Here is a 25,329-nt window from a genome sequence, read left to right as displayed (position 1 = left end):
TTTATTTTTGAGAGGCCCTTGTTGATTTTTAGTTTTAACCATTGTGGAGGGCCACGGAGAGCCACATTTGATGGCCGGGCCAACTTTGGTGGCCCTCAAGGGCCACCATTGTGGACACTCGAATAGGATGAGTAAATTGAGGGCCACCATTGTGGACACTCGAATAGGATGAGTGAAAAGTTAAATCTTTCACCGTATCATTTTGCATCACCTGGCCTGGCTGTCTATTCCTTTCTTGTAAACCAAATATTTGATGAGTGAAAAGTTAAAAAGGGTAAAAGCCATTGATCAATCAATAATTACTTTCCAAAAATGGTAGAGTGGCTTTGTTAGAGTTGGTGAAAGCAACCCAGAATATTTTCCATTTCCATCTCTTAAATCATTATGTTTTTCCGTTTTTTTCTTTTTCTTTTATTTTTGCCCCATCTATTTTTATTGTTTTTTTTCATGAGAATTATTGAGTTGTGAATGTGTTTGCACTTTGAATGATAAAGCTATAAATGAGAAAGAGAGAGAGAGAGGAATAGAGATGAAATTGTGTGTATTGAAAATACAAATCGCAGTAAAGTAATTTTTGTAAGAAGATTATTGGTTATAAGGTTATGAAAATTAATAAGAATCGTGGAAATTATATTTTGGGGAGCTTACAAGTTGTAAGAGTTAATTTTTTCAATTTATTATAAGTTGTTTAAGAGCTTATTTTGCCAAACAATTTATAAGAGCTTGTATAAAAAGCTTCAAATAAAATAATAAAATTCACATTAAGTATCATCTTTACCTTTCTAATATAAAACAATGTTCCATCTAATCTAATGCGGAAATATATTCTTTTGAATAGACTAAACAACATCTTTCATAAAGAGGCGTGAACATTTATGGATATACATTTGACAGTAGAAAATGACATTGTGACTAAAATTCGATATATTTATACAAGTTTAACAAAAACTAGGAAGAATTAAGTTATAGAAAATAAAATACTTTGTATTTTACATTTGAATAAAAAAATATCGACAACACTGTTACTTTATTGAAATAATAATTTAATGATATTAAATAGTACTACTACTATAAGAGAAAATACTAAAAATTACTAAAATAAAATTATTGTATAAAAACATACTACTACTCCTTATCAAAGTACAACTGTACAAGGCACCTAAAAATTTGTTTTACCTAAATAGGTTAGTACATTTATTCCATTTTATTCCTCTCTCTCACACACAGACACACACACTTAATGCTCACGACTTAAATCTCTCATCCCTAATCTCGTGTTAATTAGTCAATTAGTCCAACTCATGCGACAAATTACACCTGAGATTTATACATAAAAAAATCGCTGTCTAGATTCCTCAATTCAATGCAATTTGTGATTTCGTGTAAAATGAATTTGTATTTAATCTGACGTTCTTAATATCCCAAGAAATGCGAACTTAATTACTTGTACATTGGTAGATTAGATATTAAAATAGTGGTAATATGTTTATTTACCATAAATTATTTGCGTCTACCTTAAAAAAAGGGAAAAGGAACCGTCCACGACGATTGCTTGTTGGGTATTGCTTATTGGCAAACTTCACATAAACTTAACCCTTTCAAAAAAAAAAAGAAGATAGTACTGCTATAAAATATAATTTCATAAATACTACACCATATTAGAGTATGAAACAAATTCAGTAGTAGTATAATAATTTTGTTAATAATTTTGGAAACATCGTCAATAACACGTTGATTATCAACTACTCCACGTTATAGTCAAAAGTAAAAGGCATGAGACCTAATAAAATCATCAATTTTTTATTATCGAGTTTTGTAGTTAGTACTACTAATTTTCATCAATATTTATTCTCATTCTCATTGAGCCAATCTTTTGATTGTTGCGAGACATTAATAAAAGTTACTAATATTGATTGGTTCTAAACGACGTATGTTATTTTGCTAGTATCAAAATGTAATCGCTTGATGAAATACGAGCTGTCTAAGATATACAGTATATTAAATATGCAAAAATTGCATAACATTGAATGTTATTGAAAAATTAAGCCAAAGTAAAAGGCCAGAATTTTAACTCAAAAGTTAAAAGGCCGGAATTTGGAATTGAGCCCTACCTTGAGTACTACTTTTGGTTTGAATGACTAATTATTATCATATGATAATTTATATAAAATTAAGTTGTAAGATTATTTTAGTTATAGTGAACTGGCAAATTAATTCACATGATTATAATCGAGCATTAAGTTTTAACATTTAATCTTACGAAACAAACCTAAAATTCTATATTTAATCATTAGATATAATCTTGCAATCGAACACTCCTACTAGTATATCTTACAGCTTGACAATGAGGCATGTATATTTTCAGGGACGGATCGAGAAATTCGTAGCAAGAAGGGCAAAAATATACATGGAGAAATTTTAAAATTTAAAGAAGGGGCAATTAGTAGAAGATTAATACAAAAATCTGTTTAATTGGTTATACATATATATAAAGAATAAAATATGAGCAGGGCATTTGCCCCGTCTAGCTTAATGCTAGATCCGTCCCTGCATATTTTTATAGATATACTATTAAAAGAACTGTTAAAATAAATCACAAAAGAAGAATAAAGAGAAGTGTAGCTGGTGGATTGATCTCAAAATGACATACTATAATTTTATAAAAATTACTATTTGAATCATAGATCAGAGATGTACCATCGCAGTCACTACAACACACTTTGAAATGCGACACGACATTGTGTTCAGTTAAATTCAAACGTCATAAATCAAAGACGCACCATCATAGTCATTGCAATATACTTCAAAATGCGATGCAACATTGTATTTAGTTAAATCCAAACGTCATAATAAGAGTCACCATCGCGGGCAATGCAACATTTTTTAAAATTTACAAACTATACATTACTGTGACTTGCATCACATGAGTTAATACTATATTGTATTCATAGGACAAAACTGTGTACTCACATAGAAATTTTGAAAAAAAATATCGATAAACTATAGATTTTAATTATGTGATCAACTAATAACTCATCAAAAACTTATTCTTTTTATACCCCCTCCATTGATTATATTGTACTGTACTATTATTACCTATATTTCGTATGCACGTGACAGATCATATATGGCGCATCGAATTACCAGAATAAATGGTCAAAATTGGGAGAAAGATTCAAGATTATCCAGAATAATTTTACAGAAAATACGTAGTTAATCATTAATAAACAAAAAGGTGCGATAAATCTTTATTTTCTTTCTGGTGGGAATCATTAACCACGTAACACTATACAGTTTTATTGGATTGATAAATTTTTGTTTCATTTCTTTAAAATTTAATTAAAATGTTTACCGACAAAAAATAGCCACATATACAACAAATCCATGACATACTCAACATATTTCTAACTTGGTTTGAAAGTTTAACAAATTAAGTTGACTATAATAATCTCTACACAAAATGTCAGGTTTACTCAATTTTCAAACTTTACTTTTTTCGAAAAAAATTAAACTACTACTTTGTACAATTGTACATTTGTACTACACATTATAAAAGAAAATAAGGGAAAATATATAATAACTGATCTTATTATTCTGAATCCTCACAAAATAATGTGCTGGGCAACGTGCTTATGACTTATGACGCCTATTCATTTCCCTATTAAATGTGCTTTTGTAATTCAAATTTCAAATTGAACAAAATTGTTTAGTATAGCATTCATTTATTAAAAATATTTGAAGGAGATTTGGTGAAGTTAGATTATGTGAACATTTTAAGAAATTTAGACAGATAAGAGCATAAAATAATAAACAAATCATTTCAAACGACAATATTTTTTATAATCCTTGTAGAATCGATTTCAAATGTCTCCAAATATATTCCAAGATTTAATGTCTCAAACCTAAGGATTTGAAATGCCTCAAAATATATTCCAAAATTTAGTGCCTACGCACGCTATTGTTACCATTTAAGCATGAAATCAAATATTCATAAGTTCAAAATTCAGAATCAAATTATATTTGCACCAATATTCTTTACTAATAAAAAAAGAAATATTTTACTTTCCATCGAGAAAGTAAATTAAAGTTATTCCCGATTCAAAAATTGGAATAAATACTTATTCCTAGCTTTTAATTTTTTTTCACACAATCGAATATTTGATTCGTCCTCACGCGAAGTACCGTGCACCTGCCCGCACACGATTTGAATTTTGAATATAGTAGTGCTATTAATGAGAAATTTCCAGGTAATTTCACACACCTATCAACACGCGATATCTGTGTGAATGCCCCACTCTCGTTAACGGCGGTGGTTTCTTTTCCCGGCGTTCACCGCGGTTGTTCCGCCTTTTCGTGCTGTATTCACGCCTTTTCAATATCGTCTTCGCGACTAAAATCTCAGTTGTATAAGTTGAAGTGTTGGAGTAACTGTCGACATTGGCTGAATCTCAGCTCTCCGGCGGTGTGCTCGGGAAGATTCGAAGGTGTCATCTCTCCTGCGACTAAGGAACGGAATTAAGTGAGGGAATTAGGTATGACTGAAGAAATCAACTACAAAAAGAAAGGGTTAGACCTCGAGGCGGGGAGTAGCCATCGTGATTATCCGGAGGATGAAGACGATGGCGCTGGACCGTTCGACATTGTTCGGACGAAGAGAGCACCAGTGCACCGGCTTCGTAGGTGGAGGGTAAGTCGGCCGCATTGGTTCATTTCTCATCTTATTTCATTTGTTGGCGATTGCTTTATTATTAAGTTTTTTTGGCCATTTTCATTTCGTGTAATGTTTGCTTCAGTTGATTTATTTGTATTACCAGTTCATAACTCATAACGGAGGATGTGGTTTTGTACCTTCAATAGTCATCCTAATTTTTCTTTGATGGAGTGATTTGATGAGATGCAGTGTTCCATTTCACGCCTATTAAGGTATTTGAAATGCGTGTTGATAACTGAACTCGTGATACTAGGTTGGAAAGAAATCCGATTATGGCATCTCTTTTTTGTAAGGATGCCTTCTTAAGTGGATATAGCATACTCGATTCTTCTTATACTCCTACCTTTTATCGCTCTTGTTCGCCCCAAAATTATGAGACTGCATTTTCTGCGTAATGCTTTGCCACTGAGCATTGTGCATACCATGATACCATTGTAAACACATCATATTTCCTGAACCAGTGGAAGATTAGAGTGATACTTATGGAATTCAACCAGACAAATTTTCAAGTTTAGTTTATTTTCGTTCCATATAGGCAATGCCATTTGTAGTGCATCCGCGTTATACGTAAGCTGACATTAATCTTGAGCAGTTACTACTCATGTGGTAAACAATTGTTTTCATTATTTCTGCTGTCTTAACCGAGCAACGATAATTATCTCACATGCATTTGCTTCTCTTATGGCCATTTTGGTCAAATAAGGATGAGCAGGGTACGTAACAAATTAACTATGCATATTCTTCTACCTCTCTCTCTATCTCTCTCTCTCTTCTGTTACTTATTTTTGTGTATTTGGTTTTTGGTGATTTTAATAAATGAATTGTCATTCTTTCCTAATTATGACTCGTGTGCTATTTGAACTTGATTTATCAGGCTTTTACAAGTCCACACATGAGTGGATATAATTTATCAATGCTAACTATTTGATCAAAATTCCAGCATATAAAACGCCAAAGAACAGGAGGGAAATTATTAATGAGCATGTAATCCTCATTCTAGATACCAAGTTTCGCTGTTCCACGTGGGTAGTTTTACTTTCCTATATGTTCAAAACTTGAGCTCATTACCTCCTGTTGGCATTTCATACTCAATAACCTAAGGGCGTCTTTGGTTTTATAGTTATGATGATTTCTCAAGGAACGATAGGCATCCTGATTTGGCATGTCTTTTCTTAAGTAATTGATTCTTACTTACCTGTTTGGTTTGGTAGATTGTTATATCAGGTTGCATTTTCCTCTGTTTGGTTTAGGGTTTATTTATGGTAATACGAAGAATTTCCACCCGTACCCTCCATTTTTATGTAGATTCCCCTCTTTTTCTAACTTAATACACATCCGCCGCTTTACTCCAATATCCACTGATTTGCATCTTCTGATATCATAAGTCATAACCAAAAATTAAACCACACTAGCCAACAATTTCAAATTGTTCCATATGCCGCAGACTATGATTAAACAATTGAGAATTCAATTTGTGGGCCAAGAAAAATCTCGTCAGACATAGCTAATTACGAAACCGGGGAAGAAGACCTTGCAAGCAAATACATGCATTTAGAGACTTTTGCTCATAGCCGATGCTATATAGGAAACCTTAACATCGCACGAATTGGGAGAACATAATTCGACAAACTAGGAAGCTCTAATTTAAGGTAGATTACAGAGTAAACTGACCACACCTTGGAAACTTGACAGTGGATCTTGGCCAGATTTTTGTGGTGGGCGTGTAGCACCATCGACGGTTGCAAGGGGAGAAACTTTATCCTTGAAGATATAACATTGTAACAAATTTGAAACAAAGTGGAAATTTACGGGTGGGAGACACGATGGTTTTAGGAAAATGCAATCCCATTACATGGTTCCAATGCCGAAACATGATAAGTATTGTGGTCATTTGGCCCGACACGCTGACCATCATTTACTGCATCAAATGCTCGGGCCGAAGCCCAATACATGGTCCATGCAGAAAAGGGTTATGCCAAACCAAACATCAGCAATGTGCATATATAGATCTCTAACTTGCCATTATTACAAAACTAAACACGCCATAATAGTCATAGAGATTCCTAGTTCTATTTGGTTTAGCACGTGCAAATTGTGTTTCTGAATATCAAAAGAAGGCTTATCATTGGTTGGTCCACTTCCCAAAACTCAAATGCATGTGTGCAGATCAGTCTTGCTCTCATCCCTTTATGTTCACTACTTCACAAACCGAGTGGTTATAGACTTATAGTATAAAACATTTGCATTGATTTATTGATTATTAATGCAGTGAGTATTATGTTGTAGCTAGATGTTATATCTTGCACATTTTGTCCAGTTGCTAGCTCAGATTACACATTCCCCATTAGAGTGGATATGGATTAGCAGTTCCCTTTTTTATTCTGTAATGTCGAATTGTTGTTATCTTTGGTAGGGTGAGTTCCGCTGCTAGTTTTATGTGCATGTGAACTGTAGTTTGTTGAATTTGTTTGGCAAGGCCGTATTGGCTGGACTCAGTATTTTCATGGTTTGATTCTCATTGACATAGACCGAGCAGCACTTTGGTGGTAGTGGCAATGGATTGCCATTTGTGAAGCTTCTACGATCGGTTTATTCTGGTGTCTCTAGTTCTTGTGCAACAGACGAACTATTTTTGAACTTCTATAGCTACTATCTATAATATGCTTGCTTATGTGGATTTGGGTGGACCTTGATTATCTACTTTGTCATTGGTTTGTCCAAAACTAAAGTGTCTATTACCAGTCAATTCAAATATTTTTCTTATTATTTCAGCAAGCAGCGCTTGTCCTAAATGCTTCAAGAAGATTTCGTTATACATTGGACTTGAAGAAAGAAGAAGAGAGAAGGCAGTTAGTTGCTAAGATTAGAACACATGCTCAAGTCATTAGGGTAATTTAACATTCTTATTTAATCAGATGACTAATGTTCATTCATTTGATTACTAAACTGTGATTTCTTAACCAGGCTGCTGTCTTGTTCCAAGAGGCTGGAAAAGGACTGCCTGGTAATTCTTTTTTTGCTTTGTTGTGCAGAATAAATTCCTTACTGATTAAACTTACGTGGGAACTGAAGTATACCATTTTAGTGCCGGCTCAAGTTTTTATTGTACTCCCTCCGTCCCATGTTACTCGCACTTTTCATTTTAGGTTTGGGATTGATTTTTTAGTGTAATTAAATTAGAATTTTAAGTGTAATGAGACATCACTTAATAAAGGAGCTCTTAACTTAAACTAACATATTAATTAAATGCATTAATTCTTACTTAAACTATAAATAGTGTAAGGAGTTTGTGACGAGCCGAAAAGCAACAGTGCAAGTAACTTGAGACGGAGGGAGTACTATATTTTGCAATATCATCTTTTACTTATGAACCTTGTACTAGTTGTCGTGTTAATCTGGAAAAATACAAGCTCTTACCATCACACTATTGTCATCATTTTCTTGACATTTTCTTATCAGGGACATATAAACTGTTTATAGTCGATCATCTGCTTTGAAAAAATTACATTGTTGACAATTATCATAGTGACAATCTTATATTTGGCCATACATAGTTCTATGCTCATTTTCTGTTTTGTGTAACATTTCAGGTGCAGTAACTTCAACTTTACCATCGAGTCCTACTCGAAGTGTTGATTTCGGCATCAGCTCAGAAGAACTAGTGGCAATATCTAAGGATCACGATCTTTCTCTTTTGCAGCGAAATGGGGGGGTAAGTTCATTGCATCTTTGTATTCACATATTGTTTAACAATATTTTTTTATATGTATTTAATGTCATCCTTATTTCATTACTTTGTCTGGCCAGGTTAAAGGATTGGCTGAAAAGTTAAAATCTAATCAGGACAATGGTGTATCTGGGGATGAGTCTGACCTCATAAAGAGGAAGAACGCATTTGGGTCGAACACATATCCTCGAAAGAAAGGGAGGAGTTTTTGGGTGAGTGATTAGTTTTGTTTTCTAAATCCTAATACCTTTTCTGTTAAAGAAGTGATGGAAAATTTTTTTATTTGTATATTTATTTTTTCCTCTAGAGGTTTGTCTGGGATGCTTGTCGAGATACTACTCTGATAATTTTGATGGTTGCTGCAACTGCTTCCTTGGTACTGGGTATAAAGACTGAGGTAAGATTAAGTTTCAAGGCATGATTATGGGATAGCTATATATGGTGCACCCTGCCTTGGCTGCCCATGTCTTGATTGTGACTTTTCTATCCTTGTGCTGATAGTTGATTGCTGTCTTGCTCTATTTGCTAGAGTAATGTACATTATTCTCTTTTTTTGTGGATCGATCAAGGTGTTCCTCGATATCGTGTCTATAATCTTGTACAAGTAATTAACAGAAATCATCATTTTCACCAGATCTTATTAGTGATTGCTTCTATAAATTTATTGTCCTTAATTGGAGTATTTGGTAAATTCATAAGATATCTCAAGTAAGAGATATTTTATTCATTTCTTTGGTTTGCCCATTGAATTGATTATCTTGTTTAAGCAACTGGGTTTGAAACTCAAAAAAATTTATTTATGGCCATGTGTTCTCATGCCTATGGTTCTGTTTTATTAGTCCCTATACTTTTTTTTTTCCATTTAGGGTATAAAAGAAGGCTGGTATGATGGAGGAAGCATTGCCGTGGCGGTTTTTATAGTCATTGTTTTTACAGGTAATATTAGTATGTGATTTACATTGTTTGTTATACTAGTTTTAGCTGACGTTGCAGACCTCGATGCAGCTTGCTTGAATAGCCTTCAGTGAGAATCAAAAGATAATTTTATATCCTAAATTCTGAGCGAAACTTATTTTAGCCTTAACTATCAAATATTTTAAATAGCCTAAACTTTGATCATTTGATGCGAAGTTCAGTTTATAGCCTTGACTGTTGAATTTTTTTAATTATTAGCCTCCACTTTTCTATTTAGTTTGATTTATTGCCCGAACTAAGTTTTCGCGTGTCGTTTTGGGTCATGATGTTACTTGACAATCTCATACTACTACTATTAGTTCGTGTTCAAACAATGTCATTTTGGGTTGTGATGTGGGAAAAAAATCCATGTCAATAAGTTGACGTCCTAGGTGCTGGAAATTAACTTCTGACCATAAATCCAACTAAGGAGCAAAGTTTGGGCTATTTAAATTTTTTACGACAGTTGAGTTTAGAGGATGAACTGAAAGTTGGGTTTATAAACTATAATTAAATAAAATGATGAAAAAACAATTTTTTCCCTTAGCCAGAGTGTAGTGTTTGTTGATTCTTGTGGAATGAAAGATCACAATTTGAATATGCTTTCTACTCCATAATATGTTCTGTATGTAGTTTTTTTATTTTTCTGGATTATGGTGTTTTAGGGACAAATGATTGGAAATGTTTAATATGGTTTCTTGAAAGAGAGGGAAGCAAGTGTGTTTTTTTGTTTTTCATTTTTATTTTGCTTGGAGCTGCAGTGGCAGTAGATGTCTACCATAAGAATTTTCTTGTGCTCATGTCTGCTGGTAATAAGAAATTCATATTGTTTTAAAATTTTGCAGCTGTAAGTGATTACAAACAATCCCTTCAATTTCAGAACTTGAATGAAGAGAAGGAAAATATACAAATGGAGGTAGGGTAATGTGAATAAAGTTTTCTGCATATACTGCCTCCTGTATGTGATTTCTTATTCTTATGTTTCCTTGAAATATTCTCCAGGTGATAAGGGGTGGGCGCAGGACTAAGATTTCAATATTTGAAATAGTTGTTGGTGATGTCCTGCCTCTTAAAATTGGTGATCAGGTTATTGAGAAGACCTTACTCTCTGTTGTTGATTTAATTTTAGAATATTCTTCATGTGTTGGAGCAAGAGTTCTATTTTCTTTATGCGGTGGTTTATAGAGTTTATGTTTGCATTTGGTTGACTTATGCCCTTCATATGCATATAGGTGCCAGCAGATGGACTTGTAATATCCGGCCACTCCCTCTCAGTTGATGAATCAAGCATGACTGGAGAAAGTAAAATTGTATGCTTGAAGAAACCTGTTGCTCTATGTTGTGTTGGTCACAATGTGATGCTCTTATTTACTCTTCAGTATGTTCTGTTTTAGGTTCACAAAGATCCTGTACGATCACCTTTTCTTATGTCTGGATGCAAGATTGCTGATGGGTATGGGACAATGCTGGTAATTTTCTCTCTCTTAAATAGTTTTTGGAATTGACATATCTTCAAGAAATAGAGAGAACAATGGCTTTGCTTGCTTAAGAATGTACAAATTAATCTAATTAGTGAATGTGCTATGTTGTTTTGATAGGAAATATGGATAAATCATATAAACACACTGATAAGATTACTTTTAATGATATATGCATCAACTGAAATTCTGTGTTACTTCAACTATAGTATGCTGAGTAGAGCAGAATACTAGCTGACTTGAGCTTGGCTTGTTTTAATATTCGGGTGTTCGAGCTTGATTCGAGCTCAGCTAATGTGATACTTGATAATAACGTATTTGAGGTTGAGCTCGAGCTAGATATTCCAACTATGCTCCTGATCAACATCTTACTCGAGCTCGATTGAATATTCAACTGAAAGCTCATGCAGTGGCTCGATTGAATGTTCACGAACAACCTTGATTAACCAGCTTGCGAACATGTTCATGAACAAATGAATTTGACCATGTTTGTGAGCTCAAGGGATAGATTACCATCTGGCTTGAGCTTGGCTCGATAAAGTTACAGTGCTCTGAATCATACTTGAGCTCGGCTCGTTTACTATCGAGTATCGACTCAAGCTCTTAATGATCTTTTTTCAACCCGAGCCTCGAATAGCTCACTAGTAGCTATGTTCATTTATAACCCTAGGTTTAGTTGGTAGTTAAGTTTACACTAGGTTTTATACTCTAGTTATATTATGACTAGTTGACATGCAAGTGTTTCTTACATGGGTATGTCATGGAAATGAAATTAGAAAGGGTCATGGGAAACTATTTTAGCTAATGCAACATTTTTGCTTGCAGTTCAAGAGGTGTAGTCATTTATCTTATTTGGACTGCATATTTGACAACATTTATCTGCCATGATTTTTGGCTTTAAAATTAAGCTTTGTTTAGAAATTTAGATTGACATGTAGGCCATGCATCCAGTGTTATTAATAGCGTATGGCGGCTTATGGCGGTCGGTCAAAAAACCGCCATAGGGATATGGCGGTCGGCATGGCGGTATTATGGCGTAAATGGCGGTCGATAAATTAAAAATAAATAAAATATAATACATAACATAAGATGCAAAAAAATTAGAATAGTTATAGGAAAATTAGAAAATTAAATGGTGGAAGACAATAATTATGGAGACGCTTTCATTGAGTAGAATAGTTATAGGAAAAGAGAGAGAATTATACAGTGAAATTAATCCATGCATCGAGTAGAACAGTTATAAGAAAAGAGAGAGAATTAAATAGTGGAATTAATACAAACTGAGCATCCACAATAGTGGATTAGTGCCCGCCCTAGCCACAGGCTAGCGGCTAGGGCGGGCGTCTAGTCCACTATTGCAATCGGCTAACGGTAAGGACGAGCGCGGAGCGGACGAGAGGTTGGGCATGGACTAACCGGCTAGCCGATCGCTGGCCGCCTATTTTGCGGCGAGCAATAGGCTACCCGATTTATTTATTTATTTTTATATTTTTATTTATACTCTATATTTACAACTCATTCCACTCCATTTTTTTAATATTTGATAAACACCAATAATTAAAATGAATTAAATCGTATTTGTCAATTTATTTGTTGGGCTAGGGCATTGGCTAGGCTATTGTTAGCCTATTGCTAGGCTGTTACTTGGCTAGGATAGTGGCTAGGCTGTAGGAAGGGCATGATGATGTGGCAGGAAGAGTTTTTGGCTAGACTATGCTAGTCTGATGCTATTGTGGATGGTCCAAGTAGTAGTACATAAAATTTTTCTGTTATCTTGAATCGTGAATGAAAATCTAGAATCTGGAGCCTTGTGCGTGTGGAGACTGGAGAGACGATAACTTGGATTGACAGCAGCGGTTATGGTTTTGAAGCCAGAAACTCCCATAAACCCTATAAATAGACTGTTTATAATGGCCAATGGGCTAGGTTACATGTCACGTGGGCCGGGTAGTGGGGTAAGTGGGGTTGTTTTACAAGGCAAAAAGGCATCTCGACCGCCATGAAAGCCATGTCCTGCCACGGCGCTTCGCGAATGGCGGCCGCCATTCAAAAAAGGGAGTAAACTGCCATATCACATGGTGGCGGTGGCGTTGAGCCTAGAAACTGCCACCGCCATCCGCCACGGTGCCGCCATCTCTGCTTTTTAATAACACTGCATGCATCTGAAGTAAATCAATATGTGGGAACCGCTTATCATGAAAGTGGCATGTGTTCTTCTATCACATCCATCCTGAGTTTCTACTATGAACTGCCATCTGAGTTTTCATTGGGATTTCACAGGTAACTAGTGTCGGAATAAATACTGAATGGGGATTACTTATGGCAAGCATATCAGAAGATAATGGCGAGGAAACACCATTACAGGTTACTTCTAAATGGAGCATTGGTAACACTTTTCTGATTCTTATGTGTCTGCCTGATTGTGACATTTTAACACGGCGATGAGTTTAGGTACGATTGAATGGGGTTGCTACTTTTATTGGCATGGTTGGTCTGGGAGTAGCACTTCTTGTACTCATTGTCCTTGTGGCCAGGTAACTTGCTTATGGATACAGTATCTGATTCTTTACTCACCGTTTATTTTGGGAAGTTGAATCATTATATATTACTTTGATAACGAGCAGATTTTTTACTGGACATACAAAAGATCCTGATGGCACAGTCCAATTCAGAGCTGGGAAGACTAAAATTGGTGATGCAATAGATGGATTCGTAAAGATATTCACCGTTGCAGTATGTATTGATTGACTAGATTTGATATTTTAATGTCTATTCATCTTGTATTGATGAATTGTCGAATTAAAATTTACAGGTGACAATCGTGGTTGTTGCGGTACCAGAAGGTCTTCCATTGGCTGTCACTCTCACGTATGTTTATTGTTCAATATTATGCTTCATTATCACTTGTGCTTGTCATTTTGGAAATAGTAGTTTTGGTCTCTGGCCATTATGTGCTTGCTTGTTCGAATGTAAATTGTGTTAGAAATGATGATAATTTGACCTGCTTGATTCTACACTCTAAATTAATGGTCTGGTTATGCTTCTTATGCATTTATTGCTACAGTTTACACTGCAAATAGTGTAAAACCACACATTTGTTTTCTTTAATTGTCTTCTTTAATATGTAAGTGCATTTCAGGCTTGCATATTCAATGAGGAAAATGATGGCTGATAAAGCATTGGTATGCATTCGTGCTACAAAGACCCTTCTCTCAGATATTTTCTCTATATCTTCTGTGAGTTTATTAACGACTAAACTGCAGGTGAGGAGGCTTTCAGCCTGTGAAACAATGGGCTCTGCAACTACCATTTGCAGCGATAAAACTGGGACCCTAACTCTGAATGAGGTGCTTATCAGTTTTTTTCTGGTCCTGAATTTGGTGGCTTCTAAGGCAGTTGGATAATATAGAAATCTAGAGTGTTGATTTCTGTTTGCAAGCAATAATATTTTCTTGTGCAGATGACTGTAGTGGAGGTATCTGCGTGTGGAAAGAAAATTGATCCACCAGACAATAATTCACTTCTCCCTTCTAAAGTTATCTCTCTACTGATCGAAGGCATTGCACAAAACACAACTGGAAGCGTATTTGTCCCTGAAGTATGTTTTAGAGGGTGTTCTGATTGCTTATATTTGTTTACATTTCATCTCTGAATAGGGATAAATGAATTGCTGGGTGGAATGTTGCTCACAGATTGCATGTTTGATCTGATGGCATAAAAAATCTCTTTTTCACTTTCTGACAGTTTATTGTGATTGTTTTATACTTGTCAAGTTTTGCTTTGGTACCAGTGAGTTCCAATGTTATGTAAAGTGTAAACTATTATTAAATTATGTGTTTGTCATGATGCATATAAACCTCTACACATGAAATCACTATGTTTTATGCTAATTTTAGTTTTTGTTGGGTCCAATTAATTTTTTTCGTCTTGCACTACTCTAGAATACTTTAAGCTGTTGTTCAAAGTAAACAAGCATCTTATCTCGTTGCTTACATCATATTCTTAGTTATAGGCTCTTGTAAGTTATAACCTGTGATAGTTCTAGTGTGTTTTATCTGTCTTTTCTCATTGCTGAATTAGGGGACACTTACATAGCTGGTTTTTATTAGGCTGGCGGAGCTCCGGAGCTTTCAGGATCACCGACAGAAAAGGCAATTTTGCAGTGGGGAGTAAATGTAGTGCAATAAAAACTTTTTTTGGCTTTATAGCAGTGTCGTGTTCTATACGTCAACTTAATTTCCCTTGTTGTCTTCCTACAGCTTGGAATGGATTTTCTTTCAGCTCGATCAGATTCAGTTATTATTCATGCCTTTCCATTTAACTCAGAGAAGAAGCGAGGCGGTGTCGCAATTAGAGTGGTAATTTCATAATTGGCTTTGGTGATATATTTTTGGTCATGTTACTCTCTTTCTTCATGCAAAGAATTCTGGATAAACTTTCTTCAGTTGCATGGTTCTTCATTTTTCTTTTTGGTGAATTAATGTTCGGTGTTCTGGCAGTCTGATTCTGAAGTTCGTGTGCACTGGAAAGGGGCTGCAGAAATAGTACTTGCTTGCTGCACAAATTACATTGATACGGATGGCCATGTGCTGACGCTGGATGAGGATAAGGTGTGTTAGTAAAATTATTTATTTTTATGGTACCACTAAATTATTAATTTTTATGGTATTCAGGAAATATTTGTGAGTTTTATAAGAATTTCAATAGTCAGCATTCTTTTATATTTTAGGATACTTAAAAGTTTGGTTTGCTGTAAAGTGCCTTTTTGTTTTCTTCTGTAGCTATCATCTTATAAGAAAGCCATTGAAGATATGGCTGCAGGGAGCTTGCGTTGTGTGGCCATTGCTTACAGGCCATATGACGCAAAGAGTGTTCCATCTACTGCTGAAGAACTCGAAAATTGGCAATTACCTGAGTCAGACCTGATTTTGCTGGCCATTGTTGGTATCAAGGTGCTTGTTACTAGTGTTTTGCCTTAAATGCTCCCTATTAATTTTTCACGAGTTTCTCTGTAACTTATACTTGTATATCATTTTATGAAGTTTATTCACCCTACACTTTTTAGCATTTTTGGAAATTATCTGCATATTTGCATCACGAATGGAATCAACTGATTCAATTTTTTGCATTTAGCAATCTATAAAAATGTGCTATCCCTCTTCAAAGTTGTAGGCTTCTTTACATCATCCGTTGCATTTTCATTTATTCTGGTAGACATCAATGTTGAGTGTCTTGACAATTAATGATTTCTTGGACATTTTACTGGCATGTATGTGCCAAATGTCTCATTTTTATGCTTTCTGGACCCAAATGAGTGTTATTGGTAATGAGCGTAAAAATATTTTGGTGTAGGATCCTTGCCGACCTGGAGTAAAAGATGCTGTCCAATTGTGCACTGATGCTGGTGTAAAGGTATGTGCATTTATTACGTCACTAACATCTGGCGCATAGGCGATATGGGTTTTCTGATTTATGCTATGTTAATCTATCGTACTTCTTTTTTTTTTTCTTTTTTTTGTTCTTTTAACAGTTATTTGGTTTGGTCATGATTTTAATAACCTGACACTTTTTATTGAAATGCTCCCACCTTTCATCGATAAAGTATAAACATGTATTCTTTGGTCACAATTCTCAATCCCAAGCCTGCCCAAATTCTATAGGTCTGTAACCACTTTTGATAATACTAAGACGAAGACCATGTAATCAGTCATCTCATAATTTTTTTCCTTATTTTACACTCCCTCCGTCCCATTCAAGATGTCCACATTCTTGAATGGCATGGGATTTTAGGTGGACTTGTTGAGTATGATAAAGTAGAATGAAAAAGTGATTGAATATTTTAATTAGGAGAGGAGAGAATAATTTATTTCTAAATATAGAAAGTGAACATCTTGAGTGGTACAAACAAAAAAAGAAGGTGGACATCTTGAGTGGGACGGAGGGAGTATTTGGTTCACTTGGTTGGTTTTGTAATTGAGCACTTGGCTACAAGCTAGTACAATTGCGTCTTTTTTAAAGGAAGTTTAGAGAGCGAGTCATTATCATTCTCTAATTGGATGATAGTATAAGGAGAAACTTCCAGCCGAATTCACCTCGGAACCCTGGTGTAATATTCATGTATAGCCGAATTCACCATAAGTTCGCGTGTATCCTTTGGCCACAAGCCGAGCTTTGTAACGATTAATACTGCCATCAGCCAGAAATTTTATGGTAAACACCCAACGACAAGACACAATATCCACCGAATCAGGGGCATGGACCAGAACCCAAGTACCACGACTCAAGAGAGCTCGCATCTCCTCATCCATAGCGGCTCGCCATAAAGGGTGTTTGAGTGCCTCTTGGTAAGAAGTTGGAATCACTGTAGACAAAAGGCAAAGAGCAAAGGCACGAAAAGGAGCACTCAAGCGAGTAAAGGAAACATGATTAGATACGGGGTGTTTGGTGGTACAAGTACGTTTACCTTTGCGAATGGCTATGGGTAACTCATCAGAAGGAGGTGGATCTTCAGAAGCTGGAGGCGAAGATGACTATGGCAGTGGACATGAGACTGTTGGTACTGTTTCAGGGGCTTCAGGGGATGTTGCAGGTCGACGACGTCGTGTATAGACCTGTAAAAGAGGAGCAGGAGGAGCAGAAGACATAGGAGAAACAAAAGTTTGGGCAGGTAAAGGAGTATGATATAACTGGCTGGTTGGTTTAGTTTGAGAATGAGTAAAATAAGGCTGAAACTCAAAGAAAGTAACGTCTGCAGAGATATAATGACGTTTGGTAAGAGGGTCAAAGCATCGGTATCCCTTTTTGGTTCTAGAATAACCAAGAAAAACACACTTAATAGAGCGAGGAGACAACTTATCCAACCCAGGAGTCAGATCATGAACAAAACAAGTACATCAAAAAATGCGTGGAGGAATATGATAAAGAGGTTTATCAGGATGAAGACACGAAAAAGGAATATCCCCATGCAACACACTAGATGACATCCTGTTAATAAGGAAGCATGCAGTAAGAACAACATCAGACCATAGATACTTAGGCACATGCATGTGAGACATAAGAGTACGCGCAACATCTAAAACATGACGATGCTTACGCTCAGCTACCCCATTTTGTTGAGAAGTGTGAGAGCAAGAGGTTTGATGAATTATACCATGAGATTCACAAAAAAAATGAGATAGACTGTTGTGTGAACTCAAGAGCATTATCAGTACGAAGAACACGCAGATCAACAGAATATTGGGTCTTTATTTCATGATAAAAAGATTTTAGAACAGTAGGGACTTCACTTCTGTGTTTAAGCAAATACAACCATGACATACGGGAATAATCATCAACAAGAATTAGAAAATACTTGAAACCCCCTCTGGACTCAATCCTACTCGGACCCCAAACATCACAATGAACTAAATCAAAAATAGAAGAGCTACGAGTCTCGACTCGAGAAGGAAAGGAAGTGCGATGGTGTTTGCCCAACTCACATGACTCACAATTAAAATCAACAGACGCAACTGGAACTAAACTACGAAGACTAGCAGAAGACGGATGACCAAGACGACAATGCCACTGATATGGAGACACAGCAGCAGAGAGAGCACTAGGAGAGACAGGTGAAACATTATCCAAGTAGTACAGACCGCCACGCTCATGTCCTCCACCAATCGTCCTCTTCATCTGCAGGTCCTGAAAGATACAATATGAAGGATAAAAAGTGACAGAACAATTGTGAGTTTTTGTTAGCTGACCAATAGATATTAAGCTGACTGGAAAATTTGGGGCAAACAAAACATTATCAAGGGTAATATGAGTAGTGGGTTTGACAACACCAGTGCCAGTTACAGGAGAATAGTTGCCATCAGCAAGACGAACAGATGGGAAAGAAGATAGAGAAAAAGATGTCAAAAGGGATTTTGTACCAGTAATATGGGTAGAGGCACCTGAATCCAACATCCAAGACTTACCAGGAGACACAGCAAACGCAGCTACAGAGGTAGAGGCATCAGTAGTAGTAGATGAAGAACTTGGCGCAGCAAACTCAATGTTATTAGCCCAATCTGGTTTGCCAAACTTCTTCCAACACTTATCAGACTCATGATTCGAACGACCACAATGATCACATAGTCGATCATGAAACCCTCGTCCTCGACCTCGGCCACGTCCCTGTCCACGGCCACGTCCACCATACGAACCTCGACCGCGAGCAGACATAGCTGAATTATCAAACGAGGTGGATTCCGTACGCCCGGTGGAGACACGAAGAACGCGAGACAACGCATTAGACAACGTTGGAATGTCATCACTAGCCATTAAGCTATCTCGAAGTGGCTGGAGATCAGCATTAAGACCTGACAAAAATTTTGCTACCATGAATTCCTCCCATTGTTTTGCTCTTGTTGTGGCATCACAGGAAAGAGGATGATAAACTAAGATCTCATCAGCGAGGCCTTTCAAGGTAGAGAAGTAATCATTGACTGACTGAGTATCCTGAGTATGAGAGAAAAGTTTCTCATATAATTCAAATACCCGAGAAACGTTTTTGTCATTGAAGAACATCTCCCGTAGAGCATCCCACATGGCTTTGGCACTATCCAAGCACATGATATTTTGACTGATGGCTGGTTCTAGGCTATTGAGAAGCCAAGTCATGACGGAGCAGTCATCGGCACTCCAAGTGTCGTAGTTGGCATCTGTAGTAGCAGGCGGGGCAGTTTGAACATGGCTTTTCTTCTTCTGTGATCCCAAAAATAGGAAAAAAGCACGAGACCAAAGCATATAGTTGGAACCATTCAGCTTAATGGTGGTTCCAATTGGAGGTCTAAAATCAGACATGATAAAACGAGAGTGAATCCGATGCAGAGCAGTAGGCAAGAGTGCAAGTCAATAAAAAAGAAGTAGCGGGCAGCAGCGCAGGCAGATGATAGCGCAGAGCAACGGAGTAGGAGTAGAACAGTAGCCAGATAAGGTTGCAGGCAGATAACAGTTGCAGAGCAGCGGAGCAGGAGCAGGAGCAGGAGCAGCGGAGGCAGAAAAAAAACCCTAATTTTTGAAACCCTAATTTTCGTTTTTTTTTTACAAAACTAGCTACGAATTCGAACCCGCTCTGATACCATGTAGAACAGTAAAATATAGAGACATAATGGAGAAAGTAGTAGTGTATTTTTCATTAGTAAACATAGGCCACATATATATACAAGTAACTAAGCTAGGCTATGTTACATAACCGATGTGGGATAGAAATCATATACTATATTAACAGCTTTGATGTGGGCCAGCTGGAATATATTTAGATTCATACATGCTGTTTTTTAGTGTTACTTCCTGTTTATTTGTTTTTTTGTTTGACTCTGGAACTTCTTAGCTATGCAGCCATTTTTATTTTTTCTTGCTCTATCGATTTTCTAGGTGCGCATGGTCACTGGTGACAATCTTCAAACAGCTAAAGCAATTGCCTTAGAGTGTGGTATATTAGTCTCTAATGCAGATGCAACTGAGCCTAATATTATTGAAGGAAAGGCATTCCGTACCCTTACGGAAACACAGAGATTAGAAATCGCTGATAAGATTTCGGTATGATATGAGGATTGACATTGACTCTTAATCTATTAGTTAGTGTACAGCTGTGCTGGTCGTAGACGATTGGTAATCATTTTGAGTTACCTTTTTGGCGTAGGTGATGGGAAGGTCATCACCAAATGACAAACTCCTGCTTGTTCAAGCATTAAGAAAGAGGGGACATGTAGTTGCTGTTACTGGAGATGGTACAAATGATGCTCCTGCACTACATGAGGTCTGGGGTTTCACTTGTTTGGGGTATATGGCTTTGTCATGTATAGTTGATGCTGAGGCCAACAACTTATGCATGCACATTTTTATTCATTTTTACGCAGATACCAAAATCGCTAATGGTTCAATAACTTTGGTATCCTATCTCTAGAATGTTGTCACTTGTGAATTAGTTGGCACAATTTGTTATAAAGATTGTGAATAAAGTAGTAATAATATCTCAGCTGGACTTGCTGAAATGCTTTTTAAGAATAAACAGTTGGGGATGTAGTGGGTTCATGGTTAGATGTCATTATTTTCTGCTTAAAAGGGTTGTTTCATAGATTTAAGGGAGTTGTTTATAGAAGCATTTGTCTGTGTGTTACCCTCTTGCATTCAGCTTCTGGAGCTAATTAATGAAATTTGCAACTTGATAATGTCGTAGGCTGATATTGGTCTTGCAATGGGCATCCAAGGCACAGAAGTTGCAAAAGAGAGTTCAGATATCATTATATTGGATGACAATTTCTCTTCTGTTGTGAAGGTTAGTTAATTTTATTTATTTATGTAGTTTCCCCTTGCTTGTCTCATGCACTGGTAACTCTATGAATAGGTATGTGAATTTTGTACTTATATTGGAGACATGCACTTTAATGTATGTGGTTGTGGACCTGTGGTCTTTGCCCACCTGATTTTCAGGTTATCGTGATACTTTTGTGTAATTTGAATCTCGTATTCTTTCAGTGGTGCTAGTTTCTTGTATTTTGAAGTTTTGTTGGTCTTCAAAGTTCAAATTCAACTGTATATTTTATGCTTGATCAGTTTGCTAATATTTATTTCAAATCAGCATTATCTAGAAACTTCCTGTACATAATAGGAATATAAATTGTAAAAAAATTAAATGAGCCTGTAATTGGTTTTCTTCCGAAGTCTAAATAGCTAGGAGTCATGATTTTTTGTTCTTATATTGAAGAGCTTACATTTTAATGAATGTGGTTGTAGTCTTTGATGTTCTCTTGAAACCTGGGCCTTCATATTTAACTATCACCAGGTTACGTACGCGGCTTCTGGTTCAAAGGGAAACTATTCAACTCTTTTCTTTTGAGCCTGTAGCTAAGGTGTTAAATGCTATGAAAACTGTAGGTTGTTCGATGGGGAAGATCTGTTTATGCCAATATTCAGAAATTCATACAGTTTCAACTTACGGTTAACGTTGCTGCTTTGGTTATCAATGTTGTTGCTGCGGTTTCTGCTGGCAATGTTCCACTCAATGCTGTGCAGGTGTGTTTCCTCTCTTTCTTGTTGAGGTATGCTTCAGTTGTATAAATATTGGTTCCTTTTTTTGGATATCCAGCTTCTCTGGGTGAACCTTATCATGGACACATTAGGAGCACTTGCACTAGCCACAGAGCCTCCCACTGATCATCTTATGCGTAGAGCACCTGTTGGTAGAAGGTAAGAGTTGTGCAAGCCTTTCACAGTTTTGATACTCGCATTTTCCACAATTTCTACTATTCTTCTCCTTGCTTTAAACTTAAATGATTTGGCTCTTCATCTCATCTGATATCAATTTCTGCTCTTTCTAGTTTCTAGTAATAATTTAGTACCACATTGTTGGAATATAATGATTATATGGATTGTAAATCTGTGTATAAGATGCTAAGGAACCAAATTTTAATAATGTCGCTTGGCTTTCTTTTCTTTCTTGTAGTAGTTCTTCAATGCTAAGTGAGTAAAACTCGTCAAAAATTTCATTTTGTATCATCAAGAGTTTATCAGTTCTAAGTTTAGTGTTAGGCACTGGTTTTTCGTGTTCCTATGCATTCCTTTATATAAGTGCTCATAATGAATTTTATTCAGATTAGGAGATATGTTTTCTGACTTATCGCATTGGCAATCTGTTTTGCAAGGACATAGTTTTATGCTAGCTACCTGAACCATGCTTTGTATTGCTGCATTGACATATATTCCTTAAAAAGTTAGGGTTAGCATGTCCTGGTTGCATTCTATGTGTTTGTTATGCTCTTATGTCTTTTCCATATGAAAAAATGATTCTGGTTGTTTTGTTATCTAGAACAAGAGCTTGTGACTTGCTTAAACCTGCCCATGTTCATGATACTGAGCATTTTTAATTTGTTTCATATTCTTATATCACGAACGGTGTAGCGCTGGTGATGCTTCCATCTGACTTATTTGCTTTCTAAACCTTATCTTCTATCCTAGTGCAATGATTTTCCAATTGTTAACTTAATGATATATTTTGACAATGAAATTATTGGTATTCTAGGGAACCTCTTATAACGAATATCATGTGGAGGAATTTGATAATACAGGTATGATGTGCTCTATGATAACTTTGTGAAATTGCATTTAATAGCTGAGATAGAACTGGTCTCATCTTTTTTTCGATTAATTGTAGGCTTTATATCAAGTTACTGTGCTCTTAATCCTCAACTTTCGGGGAAGGGATATCCTGAATCTGCAGAATGATAACAAAGATCATGCTTTTCGAGTGAATAATACATTGATATTCAATGCATTCGTCTTCTGTCAGGTTAGAGCAATACTAAAGATTATAGTTCTCTAAAGGGATATTAGCTTAAACATTAACTTTGGTCGAATTCTGCCCATGATTTTTTTTCCTGATTATCCCCATGAAATCAAATTGCCTTCAAAGTGAAACTGGTTTGTGAAATAGAAAATGACGCCACTTCAAACAATTCATTTGATCGACTTAAAGTTGAAGCTGATTTGTTAGAAACTGCATCATTGATTGCCACATCATTTTTCGATTTTGCGAAATCAGCTTCCATTTTTAGTCAAATTGATTTCATGGGAAAAATCAGGAAAAATGAAAGTGCTTGTATTGTATTTCAAACTTTAAAGTTCACGGGACATTTCTGAACTTAACCAAAGTTCATGGTTTGAGAGACTAATATCCCTTTCTATAAATTATACTTCGCGGGAGATGTGAAGGATGTACAGCTATATGGTGTTTACATCTTTGTTAATGTCTGCAAATGTAGGTATTCAATGAATTTAACGCTCGGAAACCAGATGAGGTGAACGTGTTTTCAGGGGTCACCAAGAACCGTCTGTTCATGGGAATAGTTGGCCTTGAAGTGGTGCTTCAGGTATTTCTATTCCACACGATGACTGCTGTTTTTTTTTGTCTCGTTTCATCATCTTCAATCCCTTATATGCTCTCATTCCCTGTCTAGCTTGTCATAATCTTTTTCCTGGGGAAGTTTGCCACTACTGTTCGTCTGAGCTGGAAATTGTGGCTCATTTCCATTGCTATCGGTAGTATCAGGTTCGTAGTCAGGTTCTATCCTTATTGGAATATGCACTTTGAAATATAACCTGGAAATAGATTCTGTCTTTAGTATCAGTCGATGGCGCCTGGTTATAAATTGGTCATTTTTATTAGACAGCTGATAATACTATTGGTTTGTGGTTATCAACAGCTGGCCTCTTGCTGCTATTGGGAAACTAATTCCTGTCCCAGAGACGCCCATTGGTGAATCCTTTTCGAAGAAAATCCGAAGGCAGAGGGACACTGATGATGGTAATGTTAGTTGCAGAACTTGCTTTCATGTGGGGATGAGATGTTGTGGGTTAATCGTTGTCGTTTGTTGTTTTTGCAGGTTAAGAGACTGATAAGATAAGATTTGGTTATGGGTTTCAGCGGAATAGGCTAACATTTCCATAGAAAAGAAAAGTACTAACAGCAATATAGAGGCAAGGTTTCCAGTTTTGGTTTTTGTTTCCATACTCTTTAACTGGATTATTCTTTTAATGCCTCGACTTTTTCTAAAGTCTCTTTTCCGGACTTTATTGTAAAGTTAGCCATTTCATTTCTAGGTCACATTGTGTTTATTATTCCAAAATCATATATACTATTATATATATATATGTGGGTGTGTATTACCTTGCAGATATTTTCGCCATTTATGGACTTGCGAGTGATCTAATTTTCCACAAATTGTCGGAATATGTATCTTTTCAAAATGAGCCTTTTAACTAATTAATGATACAGTTTGTATTTAAGATTTGAGATTTTCATCAAAATGTACGGTACATCACAGTTTGATTTTGATCATTTTGTACCTGTTTATTTGGAGCTATATTTTAAAACCTAGGAAACAATTACATTATTGTGAGAGTGAGATAAGCATACCCAAGTGATCGGCAGAAGCTGGAATATGCAAAATGGCTTCTTTTTGCTATACAAGAAAACGCATAATGAGTTGGTGTGTAGTAGCTGTAGATGAAGTATTTTTGGTTTAAATGAGAATCTGTGTTTTTCATTTAATTTTAGTAAATAAACAAATTCGGAAATATTCAAATGAAAAGATTAATAAATATTAGAATATATAAAAACATAAAAGGGGTTTTGATCTATGCAAAATTCAATCTTATTACAAAAATGCAGGACTAAGCATACATGTCATTTTTAGGTTATTGCTAATTTTTTTTTTATTTCGTTATAGTAAGGATGACCTAAAATGATTTTAACATCACCATGACTTCAAACCCAAAATTTAAATTTTATAATATGATCTAAAATTGCTTAATAATGACCTTTCGAATTTTTAGTTAATTATTGACCATTATTGGCAAATCTTGGGATTTGGTTTGGATTTTGTATTGAGATACATTTTTGTATTGATCATTTTTCATTTCTCTCTTACTTTATC

General features: G+C 35.9%; 1 protein-coding gene across 2 annotated transcripts; it reads left to right on the top strand.

Moving 5' to 3' along the window:
* Positions 1-4,264: 4,264 nt before the first annotated feature.
* On the top strand, positions 4,265-24,566 carry LOC121763706 (calcium-transporting ATPase 10, plasma membrane-type-like). Of its 2 annotated transcripts, XM_042159764.1 has the most exons (34): positions 4,265-4,687; positions 7,484-7,600; positions 7,676-7,715; positions 8,302-8,423; positions 8,519-8,650; positions 8,746-8,835; positions 9,305-9,374; positions 10,238-10,308; positions 10,395-10,478; positions 10,625-10,702; positions 10,787-10,861; positions 13,151-13,234; positions 13,322-13,404; positions 13,495-13,603; positions 13,683-13,738; positions 14,010-14,052; positions 14,134-14,217; positions 14,331-14,468; positions 14,980-15,045; positions 15,130-15,228; positions 15,370-15,480; positions 15,652-15,822; positions 16,223-16,282; positions 20,270-20,434; positions 20,538-20,654; positions 21,075-21,173; positions 21,773-21,910; positions 21,984-22,084; positions 22,917-22,962; positions 23,049-23,183; positions 23,656-23,763; positions 23,851-23,942; positions 24,097-24,197; positions 24,277-24,566. In XM_042159764.1, the coding sequence occupies exons 1-34, from the start codon at positions 4,535-4,537 to the stop codon at positions 24,279-24,281; spliced, it is 3,243 nt and encodes a 1,080-aa protein (XP_042015698.1). In that variant the 5' UTR covers positions 4,265-4,534; the 3' UTR covers positions 24,282-24,566. The 2 variants fall into 2 exon arrangements, with proteins under 2 accessions (XP_042015698.1, XP_042015700.1); XM_042159766.1 differs by lacking the exons at positions 20,270-20,434; positions 20,538-20,654.
* Positions 24,567-25,329: the final 763 nt, after the last annotated feature.

Source organism: Salvia splendens, chromosome 14, assembly GCF_004379255.2.
Source record: "Salvia splendens isolate huo1 chromosome 14, SspV2, whole genome shotgun sequence".
NCBI lineage: Eukaryota > Viridiplantae > Streptophyta > Magnoliopsida > Lamiales > Lamiaceae > Salvia > Salvia splendens.
The sequence above is the reverse complement of the archived record's forward strand: the minus strand, read 5'-3'. Positions and strand labels throughout refer to the sequence as shown.